The 19,885-nt window shown below is 47.7% G+C and overlaps 1 protein-coding gene across 2 annotated transcripts in view; it reads right to left on the reverse strand.

Moving 5' to 3' along the window:
* Nucleotides 1-19,885, reverse strand: part of LOC142572276 (uncharacterized) — a 63,740-nt gene that overhangs the window by 13,895 nt on the left and 29,960 nt on the right. The window contains exon 1 of one of the 2 annotated variants that reach the window (XM_075681259.1): nt 5,250-5,703. The exons of the other annotated variant lie outside the window; for it this stretch is intronic. Within the exon in view, the coding sequence (XP_075537374.1) occupies nt 5,250-5,397 (148 nt within the window). The 5' untranslated portion in view covers nt 5,398-5,703. Of the gene's footprint in view, nt 1-5,249; nt 5,704-19,885 lie in introns of those variants that run through there. 2 annotated transcript variants of the gene reach the window in all.

The raw sequence follows: 19,885 nt of genomic DNA on the forward strand, positions 1-19,885 counted from the left end.
CTGCGAGGCTGCTTCGTGGCACGACCGCGGGCATCACATACCGTATTTAATTACGGGAAAATGAGACATTCGCACAATCGTAGCAATTGCTACAAAGAAAACCCCTACGGTTTCCTCGACAGAAAAGCCTCGCAGTTGAAGAAACATTCGTCCTGGTCCGGGACACGAACCCGGGATCACCGCCTTTCCGGGGCAGCCGCTCTACCATCTGAGCTAACCAGGTGACTGTACTGTATGCATACTGCATAGCCCCACCAAATTCATATGCTCAAGGCTGCGTCGCTTGTTGCAGCTTATTTCGCCCACTAGCCAGCTCTTTTGTTCCATAAAGTTTTCCAGTCAAGCAAGTAACTGGTTAGATGTAATTGGTTGCTAAAAAAAGTAATTGAATTACACAAATTTTACCGAGCAAGAAAATCAATGCATCAATTACAAAGTTATGCAAACATGTTACTGATTGCAAGTAATTAATTACATGTAATTCGTTACGTACAAGCCTGAAAAAGCATCAAGCAAGCCCGCCCAGCCTCCAAGGCTATTCTTAAAGCATGAAGCTATCGATCTCCAATCTATCGATCTGTTCAGTTGGAAATGGTGCCTCGATCGCTTCACTTGACCTAACATCCTCGATTAGCCTCAAAAGTGTTCGCCCTGGCGGAACTTCATTCGGTTAAGCGATACACAATAGGCGAGCTTGGTGTTGGCACTCAGATTTTGTAAGGGTTGCTGAAATGAGGGTTCGTTGAATCAACGCTCGATATGTAGAGTCATATTTCACTGATTGTTGTTGGCACAACTGGACAAGCAATAGCAACGCGGTCAACTCGACCGATATATTTAATCCTCTGCCTGCCTAACTAAGAACCCAGTTTTCTTTCCTCGTCTGAGGCGAACTCTAAGCCCCATTTCTCACACGTGCGCTGATGTTGTGAGAAACTTGGCGCTGTGACCCACATCGCAAGGGTTTCATTGTCTAACTTGCGCGCTATCCTGCGAATGCAGGCCAGGTCGACGAAATGTCTTTCTCGTTGTATTTCCTAGCCTTGTCGGTCGCTTTCCGGCGTTCGCTCCATGCCAGCTTCCTGCATGTTCTTGTAATTTCACCAATTCAAAGTAACTGGCTATCCTTAGCCTGCTTAACTGAACAAGCTACCACGCCAAGCGTGCTTGACGCACGATGGTTGATTGGACTGCAAGTCGCATAGGCACTACACTGCAATTCTGTCTTTAATGATTTTAGAATGGGCGACAGAGTGAGCCAAGTGATGCTCGTGGATTGCTGCCGGCCCAAATTGCCTATGAAAAACGTCAATCTGATGACCAAGGAGAGTTCATCGTTCTTTATAAAAAAATATTGTAAAATTAAGGCCTCGTCTGCCCACATTATAGACTTGACGCCTTGCTCCGTACTTGACGCTAGCTATTTGTTTAATAATGCACCTGTAATTTAAATGACGACGGAGTCAACGACGTATTTAAAGGTCAACGTACACGAAGCAACCGGTAAGCAACAGGTTGACTTCAACGATAAACCGCGGAACACGACGACCCCTAACAACTAAGCATGCTGGACGCACTACAACCAAAACATTTGTTCGTGTCCAATTCTGTGCCAAGCTGTATCGCGAAGTTATGTCTCAGGAACTCGTCCAAACCTACACCCACTCAACTGGTTGAGCAAGCATGCAAAGATTCCAAATAGCCGGTTATTACAGTTTTCATAATTGCAGCGTTAACTTTTCCACAGCGCGTTTTTCGCTTCGGTTACATGTCGCATCAGTCGAACACACATTTTGCGAAACTTCACCGTCGTTTGCAACTAGACAGGCACGCTTTTTGTTTTATATCATGCGCCTGCTGCATGACGCGGTTCCAGAAGAGCAGTTGGATTCGATCAGTGCACTGAAAGGCGTATCAATAGCAAAAATTTTGTCGCGTTTTAGTTTTCTCTCGCGGACAGCGCTGTCGATTCAGTAAATCAAGGTTGTAAAACATTCTCTCCTGCGCGCGACAAATATGTCGCATTCCAACGAGGGATGCACTCTCAAAGCGCGCGTTAGTGCAGCATGGCTTGACATCACGACAACGTGACATCACGACAATCGAAGGTGTTGACCACGTAGTTTATCGCCCACTACAGACACGTACGCTAGTCAGTCCAGCGTTAGGGTGGCTAGAACTGGTAGCGTGGCCATTCCAGCCCACCTACCAGTGCAGTGGACGCGCACTTCGCCATGACTGTCGTGCCACCGAAATTCTGAGAGCGTCGAGGTTGTTGAGCCACCCGCAGCGCGCCGCTAAATTCTAATGACCCCTTCCATTCTGCCTCGCATCGACGCTTAATTCAACGGTTTCGAGACAGGTTTCCACGCCTGATGCTCAACATTAAAAAAAAAAATAAAGATGAAAAGGTAAATGATGGAAAAAAAAAAAGAAAGAGTGACAGCGCTGATCTCTATAATCCATGCACAGGGTTAGTCACTTTTGGGAGAAACACTACGTAGAATTCAAGTGCTCATAGCAGCTTAAGTTTATCACGAAGTCCTGTAGGATAATTGTTGCTTGAGTTCATTATTATTGATCAATGTATATACACACACTACAGGCGTCGTATGAAGACACTTTTATCCCATAAACTCGAAAAGATACCGAAGTAATACTGGATTGAATAGTAATGAAGCGTTCTCACTAAGAGTATACCACCACGCACGTGCTGTATGAAATATGGAGAAATGGCGAGTTGAGATTAAAGTGATAGGACCGATTCAGCGGCGCATAAGGTGGTTAGACGTGCGCGGTCAGAGTAGCTGGCCTTACAAGCTTTCCACGTATCAATGGTGTGAGACCACTACGTGCGCCTGGTCAGAAAACAGTCTATAGTTCACTGCAGCCAGAGTGTACTGGTTCACTGTAACCTGAATGGCATGGCACCCGCGTCAGCGGTTTGCATACGTGCCATTTTCGTCACAAGGCTACGCATGCACTGGCGCGCGTTTTCAAGCGCTCGCATTAAACGATGGTATCATCATTTGTAGCTTGCAGAAGCAGCTGAGGCTGCATGCCGTCGTGACCGAGTCTACAACTACGAATTTGAATATCAAGTGTCACCACTCCAGTTAACGCCCTCGCCTTCACTGCGAGGAACAGAAAGAGCGTGGAAGCTCATCGCGTATCGTTAAAGAAACCAGCAGTGCTTGGGCATCGTAGACAATAGTTGGTTATTATCAGAAGGCACGGATCTGAGAAAGACGAAGCCTGTAGATGGTCGAGATTTAAGATAGCTCGGCGACAGCGCGTTCATCGTATACATATATCTAGCTGCCTTCGCTGGTAAGCCGAAACCCGTGGCCTTGCCCGATAATGACCAGGCGGCGGATGCAAGCGAAGCATTCCACTGATTCCGTTCGCTGAAACAAACCAGTCGCCAGAAAAGATTATCTTGCAAGCATGGCGGCAGCGCTTTCCCCGCCCCATTTTGTGCTTTATGTTTCAATATCGGTGTCGCTTCACGCTAAAATCGGGGCCTTGCGGTATGAATACTCGTAACAGCGTCGTTTCACCCGTCGTCACATCACCACCAGAACCGCAGATTCGCGTTTCTTTGCAACCTTTACTTATCTCAGGAGAGAGAAAAAGAAAAAAAAAATTGTATAAGCTCACTTGCTTCAGCACGCTATACGTCTCTCAAGGGGCAAAAAAAAAAAAAAAAAAAAGGGGGGGGGGAGACGACAGAAAGGGGATGTACGCATATATAGAAATACCTAGAGCAGCTACACGTATATATAGTATACGAGCCTTAAATGCCACGACGGAAGCGATCAACGTTCTTTGGCAAACGTCTACGCCTTGAATCGGCTATATACGGGGGGTAAAACCTTTCTGTCGACATTCGTACAGCTGAGAAACGGATAGACTGCGAGTTGTTGCGCCGTTTTATGTATTGGATGCACGACAGACCACTAACAGCGAATACTGCATGGGCCCATGAAGCAGGCGTGCGTTGGTGGGCGTTGGCTAAAGAAAAGAGCTGCATGCCGCGAACGCCGCCGGGACGAGATATAGGCCAACTAGGGCTTTTCTCTCGGACCGCCTTATAATAAAGTTCAAGGTGATGCGACAGCGCAATGCAGCCATAGTGTGCTCTTGCGAGGCACATTCCTTCTCAGAGGGAACCCATACAAGCAGCACACTATAGATGTTTTCATTTGTACCTTGTTAGGCCCTTCAAGACATCTTACGCTAGATGAAAGGTGGCGAGACTCTTTCCAGTCATCCTCCTAACTTTTTTTCTTTAATTCAGAGCGGAAACAGTGACATACTCGCAGGAAAATGAGGCGTCAGAATTTCGACATATTCCGAGTAATTCCGATATCGGTTAAAACTGTGCTGCAAAGCGCAGTGGAAGGTCGTCAGGCATAAAATGACATTTGTTTATAGCCGGCGACTATTCATTCGGCATCGTCGCGCGTTCTGGATCGAATGGCGGTTATTGCGACAATTTCGAAACAGAAGCTACATCGTGCCCACGCATTGCAATTACCTGCGACTAACAGACGCGCAATAAACCGTATGCGCTAACGGAAGCAGCATGTTCCAAGCGAAATCTGCCGGGGATGGTTGCTCCTCGTGATGATGCGCGTGATAATTCAACTTGTTCAAATGTACCTTGCTATTCCAACTTCACGCAAGGCAATGGACCGATGTAATGGGCCTCACATAGCGTTAGAATTTGGACGTTGTGACGATAGACTGCACCGTATATTACTGCACTGAGAGGCGGTATCAAACGCGGCGACAGGGCATTAATCAAGCATCTATTAAGCAGACAGCGGTCACAATCGGATGTAATTGCTCCACAAATCTTGCTCGCGTCGCTTGAACGCGGTCGCCTTGTCGTGCAGGTGATAAACGGGGAGTGACCACTCGCCTGCTTTGCTTTCGCTCCGGCTATTTTTCTTTTTTTCTTCGCTCTCTCGTTCACGTTTGCGGTCATGAGCTCGCGTTTTACCGACAGGACCGAGCGCAAGCATTCAAAACACGTCACCTCGTTGCAGCAAGCAGCCTACGCGGACACATGCTCGACTCACTAAAGTAAGAGCGCACGAAAAAAAGCGCTACCTGGGCTGCCGCAGCCCTATACAACTCATCCCTTCCCGCCCAGCCGCACTGCAATACGCGCAGGCCGCGGATGCGAGCCCCGAGCTCCACGGCAAAGCGGCCCGCGCCGCGTCGAGAAAATTGAAAGTCACCTCGGTTCCTCTTCTCCTCCATCTTCTTCAGGATGATGGCCTCCCATTCGGCGTCACTGGAGACCATCTTCCGCAGCTTATCCATCCACGTGAGGTCGATCTCGCCGAGGTCCGCATTTCCGCCGAACGACGCATCGCCCTCCGCCATCTTTGACAGAACCCGCGGCTTGCTGCAGTGCCGTCAAGCCCGCCTCGCCAGCCGCCGGGGTCTCTCTCTCTCACCCACACGCTCACCCTCTCCGCTCTTCTCGGGCCTTCCTCTTCCTCCTCTTTTCTCGTCAATCGAAGCGCGGCGCGCGAAATCCGCGCAGCGGCTAGCCGCACGCCGGCTTTCTCGTCGGCGAAGCCGCGCTTTTCGAGCGAGTCGAAACCGCAAAGTGCGATTGATGCACGCGTTTATCCATAAAGCTCCGGCGCCACGTGGTTTTCTCGTCGTGGAAGTCGACCGAATGCGCTGCTTTCGTTTTCGGATCGCTGGCAAACCGTTTCGGGTTTTGGAGGGCGCCGGGTGACGGAGCTGCACCTGCGCCCGTGCTCGCGCGCCTGCAGGAAAGCGCGCTCTATTGGTCTCAGTTGTGCTCGAGCCGTGCGTTGCGCTGAGAGCAGTGCGAGCGGATAGCGTGTGACGCTTGGTACTGCTAGATAAGGATCCTATTCAAATCGGGGAGCTAGAAAGGCCCATCCTAAGCGAGCATTATCAATGCAACGCGACACTGAACGGGAGGGAACCAGCAAACATAGATTGGATCCCCCGCAAAAGTCCTATTGTACTCTTTTCGATAAGCGTCTGTCGCCTTGAGATTACAGAACTAAATAAAACTGGGCTCAGCGTCGTCGTTACTTTTCGTTCATTTCATTTACTCCGGCGAGACGCCACAGCGTGCGGAAATCACGCCATCCGTAGTGAGGTGACTGGCGTGGGCGTATCTGCAAATACGAGTGCTACGTGACAAAGAAAGACGTGCACCGACCAAGTAAAACTTGTTAAAAGACGAGACGGTTCGGCTTCCATAAGAAAGCCTTGTTCACAATGATGGTGCTACAGCCGTTTTGCGAATGGGGGAACGCTGAACACCTATATTGATTTCGGGTGGTGAGATTCACACCGAAGACGATCCCGTGAAAAAGTAAGAGGGAAATGTAGGTATAGCTCACGCGCGAAGCTGCGCGCTACCGCCCGTTAAATTCAACCTTCGATATGCACCGTATATATTTGAAAGAATCGCCGAGTTCAAATCGACGGCTGTTTGCGCGGCGCCATCGTCGCGCATTTCCGGATCTCGCGGCGGCGGCTCCTGGCGGCCAGGCAGGCGGAGACAGCAGCTGGCCGCCGCGTTCACGAGCAGCTGCTCTCGTGCCGCGCAAGCGCCACAAGCCACGCCCGGTGGACTCAAGGACGCCCACAGAGAGACACAAACTCCACTCATTGTTTCACAACGCTTCCTTGATCCCAGTCCGAGTGCGGCCTTTCGCGGCAATTATGCGTGCCACGTTCCCCCCTGGAGTGCGGGCCGTAAACCAGCTCGGACATACCCGAGTAGCGTGTGCGCGGTGCGCTTTATCGCGTCTACCGCTAAGTACTACGTTTCTTCGAGCCAAACAATGCGCCAGTCGTCTTTGTCAAACGCTCCCGCGGGTCACAGTGCGCGCGACCTGAACTGCCACGGCTGTCGTTGGCGTGCGCAGCCGGGCTTCTGTGGCGCATATTCACGGCGCTGCGAGGTTGTAGAGGGTCAAGACGACAGTTCGACTGCCCAGACCCAAATTACTCTAGAACGTTACGGGGACACAATGCGAGCCTCAGTGCGCGCCGCGCAGGCCTCCAGTCACCTCCGGTCGCACACGCGCGCTGCGGCATGGGAATTTCGTCTTGACAATGGCGGCACGTGTGAAGACCTGCTGCGTGCGAACGAAAGTGAGGGAAGCCAACTAGGGCCTTCGTGCTTGAAGCGGCTTTCGCGCACTGACCAGGGCGGACGCTTGGCCTAGCGGCGGATATACGAGAGCGCGGCGAAGCTCTGGGAAGACAGCTGAAAAAGAGTGCGAGATAACAGCCCGCCTTTACCCGCCGTGGTTGCTTGGTGGCTATGGTGTTGGGCTGCTGAGCACGACGTCGCGGGATCGAATCCCGGCCACGGCGGCCTCATTTCGACTAAGGGCGAAGTGCGAAAACACTCGTGTACTTAGATTTAGGTGCACGGTAATGTACCATTTGTAGTAATTGCTACGAGCGGGTGGATGTCTAATTTTCCCTTTATTAATAACCTCACTCCACCTTGCCGGTTTCCGCAGAACTATTTCGTTAAAGTACCTCAGGTGGTCAAAATTATTTCGGAGTCCTCCCCCCCTCCTCCCATTTCGGCGTCCCTCATAATCATATTGTGGTTTTGGCGCGTAAAACCCCATCATTTAACCCACTGCCTTTCTACCAAACACATGCTCACAGAGGCACTGACTGTCCTCGTCGGACCTACAATAAAGTTTTTTCACTCACTCACTCACTCACTCACTCACTCACTCACTCACTCACTCACTCACTCACTCACTCACTCACTCACTCACTCACTCACTCACTCACTCACTCACTCACTCACTCACTCACTCACTCACTCACTCACTCACTCACTGACAGGTGACAGCGCAAGTGCGCATAAATACAGAAAACCAATAATGAGCGGAATGAAGAGACATTGGAAGACTAGCGCGCCATTTTCGTGCCAAACACGCAAACAACGCCAAGTGCGATTCGTCTTGCCCTCGCACTTCGGTTCGCACGAATTTCACGAAGTACAGACGAACCGCGTTACGGTAAACATCTCGTCAAAACAAATTACAGCGGCACGACAGCGTCGACCGTTGAATATTAGTTTAGGTATCTCCCCAGCGGACGCTTTGTACGTAAGGGTGCATTCCTAGCTAGTAATATATTGCGTCGTATAACAGGTATAATATGCCTGACCTACCTATAGCCACTATGCCATAGAAAGACACAAGCAGCAAAACTTAAAGTCTGTGTGCCGTTACGGGGCGAAAGAAAACAACCTTCGAGAAGTAAGAAAGGCGTTCTTTCTATGGAGGCGCGCGCGCCGCCGCAAATGTGTGTAAAGACCGCCGCCCTGCATGCACTCCCGAAGTGTGCCAGTCTCACGCTGCGTTCGCCTGCACGCGCGCCTGCACCGAGTCTGCCGATTAATCTTGCTGCCACTGAACTCGGGCCAACAGCGGTGGCTATGCCGTTCGTGTACGCTGAGTACGAGCGAGGTCGCGGGAGTGGTTCCTGGCCGCGGTCACCGCATTCGATCAAACGCGGGGCCGAGAGCAAAAGCGCTCCTGTGTACTGGGTCCGTACTCACAAAAAAAAAAAGAGAAAAAAAATAGAAAAGGTTGGTGCGCTAAGGAACTTTTCGTAAAAGCAAGTAGCAGGCTTTGGTGACGTTGGACGTGTTGTTCTAGATGGCGAACAGCCCAGATAGACATTATACGAATGAAGAGCTTTGTGAATTCAGCGCCTGAAAGTTTCGGTGCACGCTATAGAGAGCCCACGAGTGGCCACAGTAGAATCCAGAGCGTTCTAGTGCCCTCCTGCGATCAGTCAGTTAACCAATCAATCAATGGAGTCATTCCTAAAACAGAAATAAACTAAAAAATATATTAAAAAGACGTTTCCTATCGTTGTTACGTGCCCAGAAGGCTTGCATCAAAATAAATTATGGGGCTTTACCTGCCAAAACCATGATCAGATAATGAGGTACGCCGTAGTGCATGGGACCTTCGGATAAATTTCGACCACTCTGGATTCCTTAGCGTGCCTTAGCGTTCCTCTGCAATTCTCCCCCATCAGAATGCGAACCCCGTGGCCGGCATCGAACCCGCAACCTTATGCTCACCAGTGCAATGCCATTGCCACTGAGCTATACCGCGGTGGGTCGAATGCCTGCATGACAAAAAAAAAAAAAAAAAGGGGGAAGCGGACCCTAACTGCAGTTGACGTCTATGTGATGCGAGGCATTCGTAATTTCTATAGAACGCTTGTGTGAGTAATGTAAATGTTGTTTAGTTATGTTAAAAACGGTTATGTAGAGATTCAGTAGGGCGTTTATAAAAAATCCGGCAGAACCCTTCTAACGATGAATGCCGAGGTTTGTGCGATTAGTATTGAGGCAATGCACCGTACACACCGTATTGCAACCACCGAAACGCGTCATGCATGAGGCGTGTATATGCATGCAGCCGGACTGTTCTTTCGCGGCCCTGACCACACGCGCATGCCAACTACCATAGCCGCAGTGAAGTCCCCGTATGAAGCGTGTGTGAATGCACATTCAAACGAAATTGTCTGAATGTGTATGACGCGGGTTCAACTCAGCCTAGCACCGGAGAAATTGAAATTGTTTTCACAGCGCATTATTTTCGTGTCCGCGTGTGCGGTGCTCACACAAGAATGTGGGCCGATCCCGGAGACAGTGAAAAGAAGCGCATGCAGTGTGCTGCTTCTCCAACGCGCATCACATGGCGTCATTAGGTGACGTCATCACTTGGCGAAAACGTCATCGGGTGACGTCACGTTTGACGTGATGACGTCATCCTATTACATCATCAGGCGACATCGCCACGTGACGATGGCGTTATTCTCGTATATTCGAATTACAACCCGAAACTACCATGCCTGCAGTTTCTGTGCAAGTTGCACTTACGAATTCTCTGAAGCAATTTACCTTGAAAATTGAATTGGTTCAATAAGGCACTCGCGCTTGGCGGAGCTTGCACGCTGCACTTCCGCACACGTGCGTGCGTGCGTGCGTGACGTACGTCTCTTGTTGTCGTGGTGCTCGTCTAACGTCGTCTCACGTCAGTCGTGCTTGTCTAACGTCGGCAACAGCTTTGCTGTACATCCACTTTCACAGGGTGGAATGCAGGCAGATTTTTTTGTCATTGAAGAGCGGCGCCTACCCAGTGGCTGATGCCGAGTGACTCAAGTTTGCATTAAAGACGTTCATTGAAGAGCTGTGCATATCCAGTCACCCTTAGCTAGAGGCCCAAGTCGGTGCAAAAGGCGTTCATTGGAGAACGGCACATATATCTTATGGCACATACTCAGTGGCGCAACTAGGGGCGCTATAACGTAAAACTATTCCAAATTTTTCTATTCCAATTCTGCAATCAGCCCTCCAAGTTTGGGCAAAAAATTTTCGGGCCAGCCACGGAGGCCGAACGGGAGCAGCAGCTCCCAGTGGCCATCTAGGCGGCCCCAGACCCGGGCCTCTCAATCACCGAATTGGCAAATAAAGTTATCTCGCTCGCACCCCCGCTTCGCCTGTCTCTCACGCAACGTCACGAAAACCGCGAAAACGTCCCATCTGATATGATGTATGCACACTGATTATGCATGATTAGACTGAACGAAAGAAAAATAATTTTTTCTCATTCGACGCCTTTTTCGCCATATTACTCTGCCATTGATCAAACGTTTTCGGGATGCGGCCACTTCGCCTATCTGTCACGCGACGTCACAAAACCATGGAAACTCATAGCGTCAAAGACGCGTACGCGTAAAAGACGCATTAACATGCCCAACAAAACTGAATTTTTTTCTGAATAGCCGGAGGCTGCCCCGTTACGAAAGGAATAGAAGATGGCTGCCCCCCGATTGCTCTGGCACTAGCTACTGGGAGCGGCTGCGGAGCATGGATTTATTTGCGCATAATGAGCATCTTTCCGTGGCACTATAAGGTTATCGAGCCCTTTCGGCACGTATGCGACATCACTTTGCCGACTACTCTGTGCTGAGGATCCGTTCTGGCGTTATATTTAAGGTTCCGTTGCACGCCGCCGCTATTTTCGACCAGCCACCGCAAGCTAAGCATAAGGGGAAACGGATCAATCACAGCCGCCGGCACCGCCCTCTTCAGCCGGTTATCTACTTTCACTGTTCTGGCTTGGCCTCATCGAATCCCTCTCCACTTGAGCGTGCTCTTCGCCTCTTGTCGGCCAATTCGATAAGGAAATCTGCTCAATGTAGGCAATGCTATTCGGTCTGAAAGCAAAAAAAAAAAAAAGAAATAAATGTGGTCTCCTATAAACGAGGAGCGCGTTTGATTGGGCTTTTCAAACAAGGCTGCGGGTTGCCGCTCGGTGCTTGCGTCGGTGGTTACGTAAATTTGACGTCATACGTAAATTTGACGTCAGGAGATTGGAATAAAACAGTTTGGAATAGTTCTACGTTATAGGGCCCTAGTTGTACGTAAATGGGTTCATTGAAGAGTGGCGTATACCCACTTGTACATACACACTGGCCCATACATGACATGACAAGAACTTTATTGAGGTCCCGAAGAGCTTACGTTCGAGGGGACCCGGGATGAGCCGATCGCTTCACCCATGACGGGACTGGTAGGCCGAGACCCAATCATCATGGGTCTTCTGGACGGCCTTAAGTTGTTGTAGATGTACTGGCCCACACATGCCTGCTTTGACATACCCAGTGACCCAAGTTGGGGTGCAGGAGGTTCATTGAAGAGTGGTACACAAGCACCGGTATATGCCCTGTAGCACAAGTTGGCTTGAAGCATGTCTTCGAAGTGCTCCACATGCGCAGCGGCACATGCTCAGTTACCCAAGTCGGCCTCGAATAGATTCATTGAAGAGCGTCACGTACCTCGTGGCACATACTAAGTGCTTCACGTCGGCGTCAGAGAGGTTCACTGAACGGCAAGAAGTTCACCAAGAAAGAGTGGGACGCGCTCCTGCGAAGTCCCGTCTTTGAGGACGAAATCCTGGCCGTACAGCGCGCCCGCGATCGGGCCGGCAGGCTAGACCTGTCAGTCCCGTCGTCGGATTAACCGGGTGCGCGTTTTATCGCGTTTTGCTGGACCCAATAAAAGTTTATTCACTCACTCACTCACATATCCAGTGACGCAAGTTGGCGAGAAAACAAACAGATAGATAGATAGATAGATAGATAGATAGATAGATAGATAGATAGATAGATAGATAGATAGATAGATAGATAGATAGATAGATAGATAGATAGATAGATAGATAGACATACGCCGGAAATAGCGTGAAGTACCCTAAGAACGCTAATCGCATTAAAAACTAAGGCGCAATGTTTGTAATGACAAGATATAAGATTGAAACTAAAAAAAAAACCAGTGGAACATACCTAGTCGATCCTATGGCACGTAATTTTAGGCTGCACTATCATCGGGACCGGTATACTGAAACAACACGATACCCCGCCCGTCCTAAAAAAAGTGGCTGTACTCGGAGAAGAATAATTCGCAATTAAAGGATTCAGCGCACGTCCGCAGTGGCGAAGGCATGACGCTGCCGACCAGTAGCAGCTGCGGGCGACTGCTCTTCGGTTTCGGTATTTTTCAATCGCGTCTCGTCGAAGCCGCACTCGTTTTCCATTTGCGAATAACAGACTGGTTATAACTTTGGCCTGTTGGTTGTCAAGACCCTCTAGACCGTCCCAAGGTATATACCAATGCGTGTGTAGTGCTTACTATGTGCCCAGGAGGCGGACTGCATAAGAAAGGGGGCGGGAGAGGGAAGCTTCATCGGGAGGAGTGGTTAATGCCCGACTCACTCGGCAGCACGACTGCTGATAATGGAAAATTTTCCTCTTTCTTGGTTGTCGGGGCCGTTTCCCGCTAAGATATCTCCTCTAAACCTTCTTCCTTCATCAAGCAAATAGGCGCAAGAACTGCAAAAACACATTACAGATCGTGCAATTTCCCTACAGTTGTAATATCACCTGCACTCAAACCTTGTTGTTAATCTTCGTCACTCATTCATTATTTGCGAACAGTGACTCCGCTATATCCGTGCAGCACGCACAAGAGATTCACGCCTTTCTATATCGTACACCCCGAAGCATGTCCATTCGTTTACCATGTGCAAATAAAAGTCACGCGCGCGCGTACACTTTCGCTGGCACCGTCTTCTATACGTGGAAGCAGAACACGCATTGCTTGGAGATTCGTGAAAGCGCTCACTGCAATTGTTAAAGAGGGTGATTGCATATTTTCCTCACTCTGTCATTGTACAGCGTATAAACGTGGAAAACATCGCTATGCATGGCAGACAGAACGAAAGGAGCAGTCTTCAAACATTTGCTTCGCGTATTGCATTAGTGAGAAAGTTTCCGGGCAATGATCCCGCAGTGACGAAACTTTTTCCGTTAGAAAAGCACGATATTCGAAGGCAATAGAGCGTGAAATCTGCTTGGCCAATCAAATTCCTGCCCCCCCCCCCATTTTGCTAAATTTGATCTCAGAAGCCAAATTTGATCTAGGGCAGCGGGATAAATTTTACGTTGTTCGTAAAAAACAGATACAACGTTACGTATCGCTTTCGTACGTAATATATTATGTATGATGTATTAGGCCACATGCACGCTTGGAAATTCGCTTACACAGCACCCGTAGCCTGCTTCTAAATTTAAACAAATGTAAACAAGGTGCCCTTTTTACTTCACCAAGGGAACTGGGGATACCTACTACGAACGTCGTATAACGCATAAAAAAGGAGAGATAAGAGAAACAGAAAAAGAAACGATGGTTCAGTAATTACTTGCTACACTTCCAATTAAGTCAGGAACGCTAAAGTTTCGCCACACAAAAGCAATTAACATGACTCGCATTCCCACAAAATATAAACTTGGTCGCAACGTATCTCGGGACATCGGCAAACATAGCTGAATACGGCTGCGCGGCACTTTTGAACAATTGATTGGGAACTTTTTTTCTAAAGGCACCCACAGGCATTTAACATCGCACAGAGGTTTGCTGATAGCCTTCCCCTAATTTTCGCTAAGGTGGAGTTTGGCGGCGTTTGTAGTTTGTCAGGGCAACGAGCTAAACTTTGCGCCGCTCGTAAAACACACCCATAAAGTTCCAGAGCGCACGCTTACGCAATTTATTGCAAAGTCCGCAATTAATTAACCCACTCGCTTTAAAGTTTATCTGCTTATAATTCATTACCTGGCCTTTGCATTCACCAGTTACCGAGGACACCGGGAGAAGGTAATATAAAGCATGAAGAAATAAAAATACCGGGAAAGAACGATTGTAAAATAATTATTTGTAACACTCATAATTAAGCCAGAAACATTCGGATTTCACAACACATTGCACTTAAAATGGCCCCCGTTCGTATTGAATCTAAAGTTTGTGTAACGCACTTCTCTCGGAAGTCTGGGAAACTTAGCTGAAAACGGTCACGGGACACTTCCTAACACTCGAATAAGGATTCTTTTGCAAAAGCTGTATTTGACCCACACACATTTAATTTCGCACCCAAATTTGACAGTGCTCAGCCCCATTTTGCTAAGTTTGATTTTTGTGGCTTTTGTAGTTAAGTCAGGGCAGAGTGCTCAATTTCGCGCCGCTCTTAAAATACTCATAACGCTCGGGAGCGCTTGAATACGTAATTTATTTCAAAGGCCCCAATTAATTTGCTTACGCTTTACTCATAATGCTACCATTATGTTCGCCAAGTATAAACAAGGTGCCTTGTTTAGTTCACCGAGGACACCATTGAAACCAACAACGAACCCTTTATGACGCATGAAAATAGGAAAAGGACAAGGGTTCAGTAATCACTTGCAAAAGCATTAGTTAAGCCATAAACGTGAAAGTGTCGAAATACATTGAACTTAAGATTTCCTCTATGATTGTTGAACTTGAAGTTGGTGCCTCGTACAGTTACATGTGAGGCACATTGTGGAATGAAGCAGTATGACACACTGGAACGCTCGAATAAGTAACTTTCTACATATACTGTTTTTAGCCTACACAGAATAAATATATATCATTTGTCACTCGCAAGATGCGTCCTACTTTAACGAAATATGAACACCGTGCCTCGCATAATTCACCAAGGAGGCCGGGGAAAATCAACTACATGGCTCGTATTGCGCATGAAATTTTGAAGAAGACAACTATCCAGTAATTGGCAATATCCAATAATGGCAGTAAAGCACATAACAAACATAGATGCTTGAAACTTTCAGTACGCATTATTCGTAGAGTGGCCGGCATTTTATGTAAATATGAAATCTTTGTCGTTTACTATCGTCCCATGAAAGTGGCGTAACATTTTAAGCGTTTCATATAATGTATCTAAACGGGTCGAAAATGACGGTTTAGCAATTTACATTTATCAAGTTCTTACGGCGCATCCTATTTTTTTGTTATCAGAAACCCCAATTTAACCCCTAATTTCCACACAGGCTTCAAAATTTACCTGCCTATTGCCCCTTACAGTCCCCACATTTTCTTAAAATATAACCTTGTGAGTTCTATACCGTATAGACTGGAGGTGCAAGGGCCACACCTTTTCTTCACAACTTTGACGACGTGCGGCCCTTACACGGGACGGAACGTTTTCGTCAAAGTGCTGCCGGCACAGTCAGCGACTACTCCACGCCCCGGATCCCCGAAAGTACCATTGCATCAGAGGTCAACACGCAGTTCTCCAAATCTTGTCTCTCTCAATAAATTCTACCCACACTGTTATGCAGATCGTTGCCCTGGCTGCGGCAGCTCGCCCACAATCTTCCACGTCACGATTGAGTGCACTGCAAACCTCTTTCCTCCCTTGCCAACTCTCCTTTACCCCCTACGCAACAAAGAGCTGTGGGACGATGCCCTCCGCGACGGACCTCCCGAGGTCCTCCGAGCTGTGATACAACGGGTTCGAAGCATCGCCGGAATCATCTTAGGGACCCTGGACTGAGGGTTCCTCCCACACTGCTCTCGCCATTCAAATATTGTTAATAAAGATGTTTTACTCTCTCTCTCTCTCTCTCTCGCCATCTAGTAGGGACACGCGGAAGTGTGTAGTGCGCGAAAATTAGCCGACGCGCGCGCGCGGCATCGGAGCACCGAACGTGATTGCGCTTCCGATGGAAAATCTTTTTTTTTTCTCAAAATTTTGGCTGCAAATTTGGTAGTGCGGCACTTACACGGGTGCGCGCCTCCTACACGAGTCTATACGGATAGACGTTTTTTTTTCTTTTTGGAAAGTCATAAGAACTGGAATATGACGTTTTTTCAGCGCTTCTATCCACGTTAGCCGCTCCGCGGTAAACGACGAGACGAGGCACATCATAACACATCACAGAGAGAGTCTGAGCACTACAGACATTGCTGAGAATTCTAGCTCGGCTCTGTGAGCCTCCTATTGAGACGAAGCACTACCTTTCAGAAATATCACTGACCGCAGTTTGAGAAGGAACAAGTTGGCTGGAACTTGCTCAGCAGCACTCGGCGACAACTGTAAAAAGTTGTCTGTAGAAAGTTGTCTGTAGAAAGTTGTCTGTAGAAAGTGCCTGTAGAAAGGGCTTAAGCGCTTCGTTGTAGTGTTCATGCGCAAGCTGGGCATGAAAGGCTCGGCGCACGCCCTTGCCAGCGGAGGCAATTTGCCATACATTCACGCATGCTATGCGTAATTTGAGTAATATGGGCCTTACACGGGCGGGTTAAAACACGGCTAGATAAATGTATTGGCGACAGATCCATCGGATGTGAGCGTTGTAGGTGGCGCGGCAGAGAATAAGCAGTCGAGCATAGTGGAAATCGCATAAGGTATCATCAGTGAAGTCAGCGTTGTGTGCTGAACTCACAACATCAGCTGCCTCATTTTATGAGTTGCCAATGTGGGATGGCAGCTACTGAAACATCAGTGCTCTTCCCTCAGAGGTTCTTTAATGGACCATCTTGAAAACTTCACATACCGGAGGTGAGTCAGCCTTGGTACTGGCCATTAGGCTGAGAGCCCCGCGGTAATCGCTTAGAAGAACAGTATCTAGCAATATCGAATTTTGGATAATATTCTTCAGCGCCATACTGATTGACGCTCGGCGGTTTCAAGACGCTGTATATCTTATTGGAAGAGAAGAAGGCTGTGCTGCAGACGGTCGCGGAATAAAACGCAGCAATTTCACTACCTTAGTGAACGTAAGCGTATGTGCAAACCTTGGTAAAATTTGAATAGGAGTATTCTATAGAAGGGTTTCTGTCAGTTGACGCAAACCTGCCAGGCATAAGTATTGCTGTTTTCTTTCGAGCACCTGGAACACTTAAGCGGTCGAGCAGCCAAGGGCGATTGTTTTCCCGCTCAAGGGTTGCGACTTTTCCGACATTCACAATCTCAAGGAAGGATGACGTCATTTTCCCCATGCGCGGCAGCGGTATGTTCAGCAGTCATAAAAAATAGATAGATAGATAGATAGATAGATAGATAGATAGATAGATAGATAGATAGATAGATAGATAGATAGATAGATAGATAGATAGATAGAGAGAGAGAGAGAGAGAGAGAGAGAGAGAGAGAGAGAGAGAGAGAAGAAAAACGAAACAGAAAAAAGCTTTCTGCCCCCGTGGGCCTGACGAAGGCGATCTATGGGGTGCAAGATCCTTTGATCAGCTTGTAGCCTCAGTGGTAGCTGTGTGGCTTCTGCAAGTAAAACATTAGATTGTGCCGGTCGTGGAAGACCTGGTGTTGCTCGAAGAGCCACTTGATGATCTTTCTCCAGCCGATCCATAAGTAGAGGTGGAACGTTAACCAAAAGTAAAAATGTATAAAGCGTAGAGTGCGCGTGTCAATGCTATAGATTGATAAGCTCTAGGCAGGTAATTGATCCCAACTACTTTCTGCGAGCTGTCAGTGCAATCGCTTATTGTTGGAGAGACCGGGATGACGTACACACAGCCCTATAACAGCAGGCCGCCAGCTGATGCGGTCATCAACGATATTGCCAAGGCGTCAATGTTGTTTTATTCCGAGGAACGTTCGTGCTCACTGTCGAGGATGATAAGGAAGAAAGCTGCCGGCTTACATACGGAGAAATATGAAATATGATTTCATCAATACATTCTGCCTTTGCGTGCGGGGCAGCTTGCAACAACGCATACACGTATATAGAGTGGCGGTCCAGTGTTTATACACAATAAGCCAGCCTATTCATGAGGCGATATCGTTCCCGTATACTGCGACGACATGGCGGACAGTTATCCCGCTCAGGTAAAGAGCGAGTTAGCCCAGCAATTAGGCGCACAGTTGGAAGAGGCGACGGAACGTTGTCACGAAGAACTTTACGAGTAATAGGCCATTCCTTAATTGTAGCCTGTCGTAGCTACATATTTAGGGAATTACACAATAATGAAAATGAGATAGGTCCAGAACCTGGAGGAGCAACAAGAGCAGCAGTGGCAGCAGCGGAGGCAGCAACGACAGCGACGACGACAATTAGGGTCGACGAATATTCGTAATTTTGCTATACGATTTCGCTATTCGAATAGCTATTCGATTCGTAATCAATTCATAAATTAACTATTCGTAATTGTCGAATATTCTTTTCTTTCGAGTATATAAAGGATAAAAACAGTTATTAGAGTCTCGAGGGAGACAGAGCGATGGCTGTGATGACTGTTACGGATGATTCTGTTGCAGGTTAACTGCGGCTGTTGACCATGGGACATAATTTCCTGAGCGAACTCACGGGGCTGATAACTTCAGCTCATCGATAAGAATGGGTCGCTTTTATGCAGCCTATATACGAATTTGTTCCAATTTATTATGTTTGCATCTCTTTAAAGCGATTCGCCATGATGCAGTATCGGCCTTCTCTCCTTCAGCGAACACAACACTGTACGTGCATTTGGTAACATTCTGTTCCCCCTGTTTCATTACAGTCATGGGTATAGTTCTCCAAATAATTGAAATCAGTTTATCATTTATAAGCTCTTCAATTGTCCTTATGTCTGATTGTGAACGGTATTTTATACCTGTGGCAACACACACACACACATGTATATATACATATAGTCATATCATAAGAAGCCAACAAACACTGACACCAAGGAAAACATAGGGGAAATTACTTGGGCTTAATAAATAAAGTAATGAAACGATAAATTAATGAAAATTAAAGTGGATGAAAAACAACTTGCCGCAGGTGGGAACCGAACCCACAACCTACGCATTTCGCGTGCGATGCTCTACCAATTGAGCTACCGCGGCGCTGTTTTCCCATCCACTTTCTTGGGTATTTATGTGTCCTAATAGAACTCTGGGAGTGTTAGCCAGCGCCGCCACTCACAGACCTTGGCGGCGGACGTGGAACGTCCTTCATGCCGCAGGCGTCACGAGAACGTGATCTTTTTGGGAGAAGGCAACTGGTCAATAAACCCACATACGCTACCTAAAGGCATCAATGTTGCCGGATTCGGGACCCTCGTTAATATATATATATATATATATATATATATATATATATATAGAACCCCGATTTTTTTTTACCCCAGCGGTACTCCGCGCAAGCTTCTTAGTTGATGTTGCTTGAGAAATGAGGAAATATTCGATATTGCATGCGATATACGGTGCTTGTTTTTCTAGAATATTCGTTTTCGATTAGAAAATTTCGCTATTCGAACCCCCCTGATAATAACGAAATGCGTCGTCTACTCTTAGAAGTATTTGTATTCGCATTATAGTATTCAGTTCAATACAACCTCAACTCTACGCGGATATTATGAAAATAAAATTAACTGATACATGGCGCCTAACAAGGTATGCCTCTATTGACAGTTAATTTGCAGGCGTTCATTTTACACTTAAGCTGGTGT

Source organism: Dermacentor variabilis, chromosome 2, assembly GCF_050947875.1.
Source record: "Dermacentor variabilis isolate Ectoservices chromosome 2, ASM5094787v1, whole genome shotgun sequence".
Taxonomy (NCBI): Eukaryota; Metazoa; Arthropoda; class Arachnida; order Ixodida; family Ixodidae; genus Dermacentor; species Dermacentor variabilis.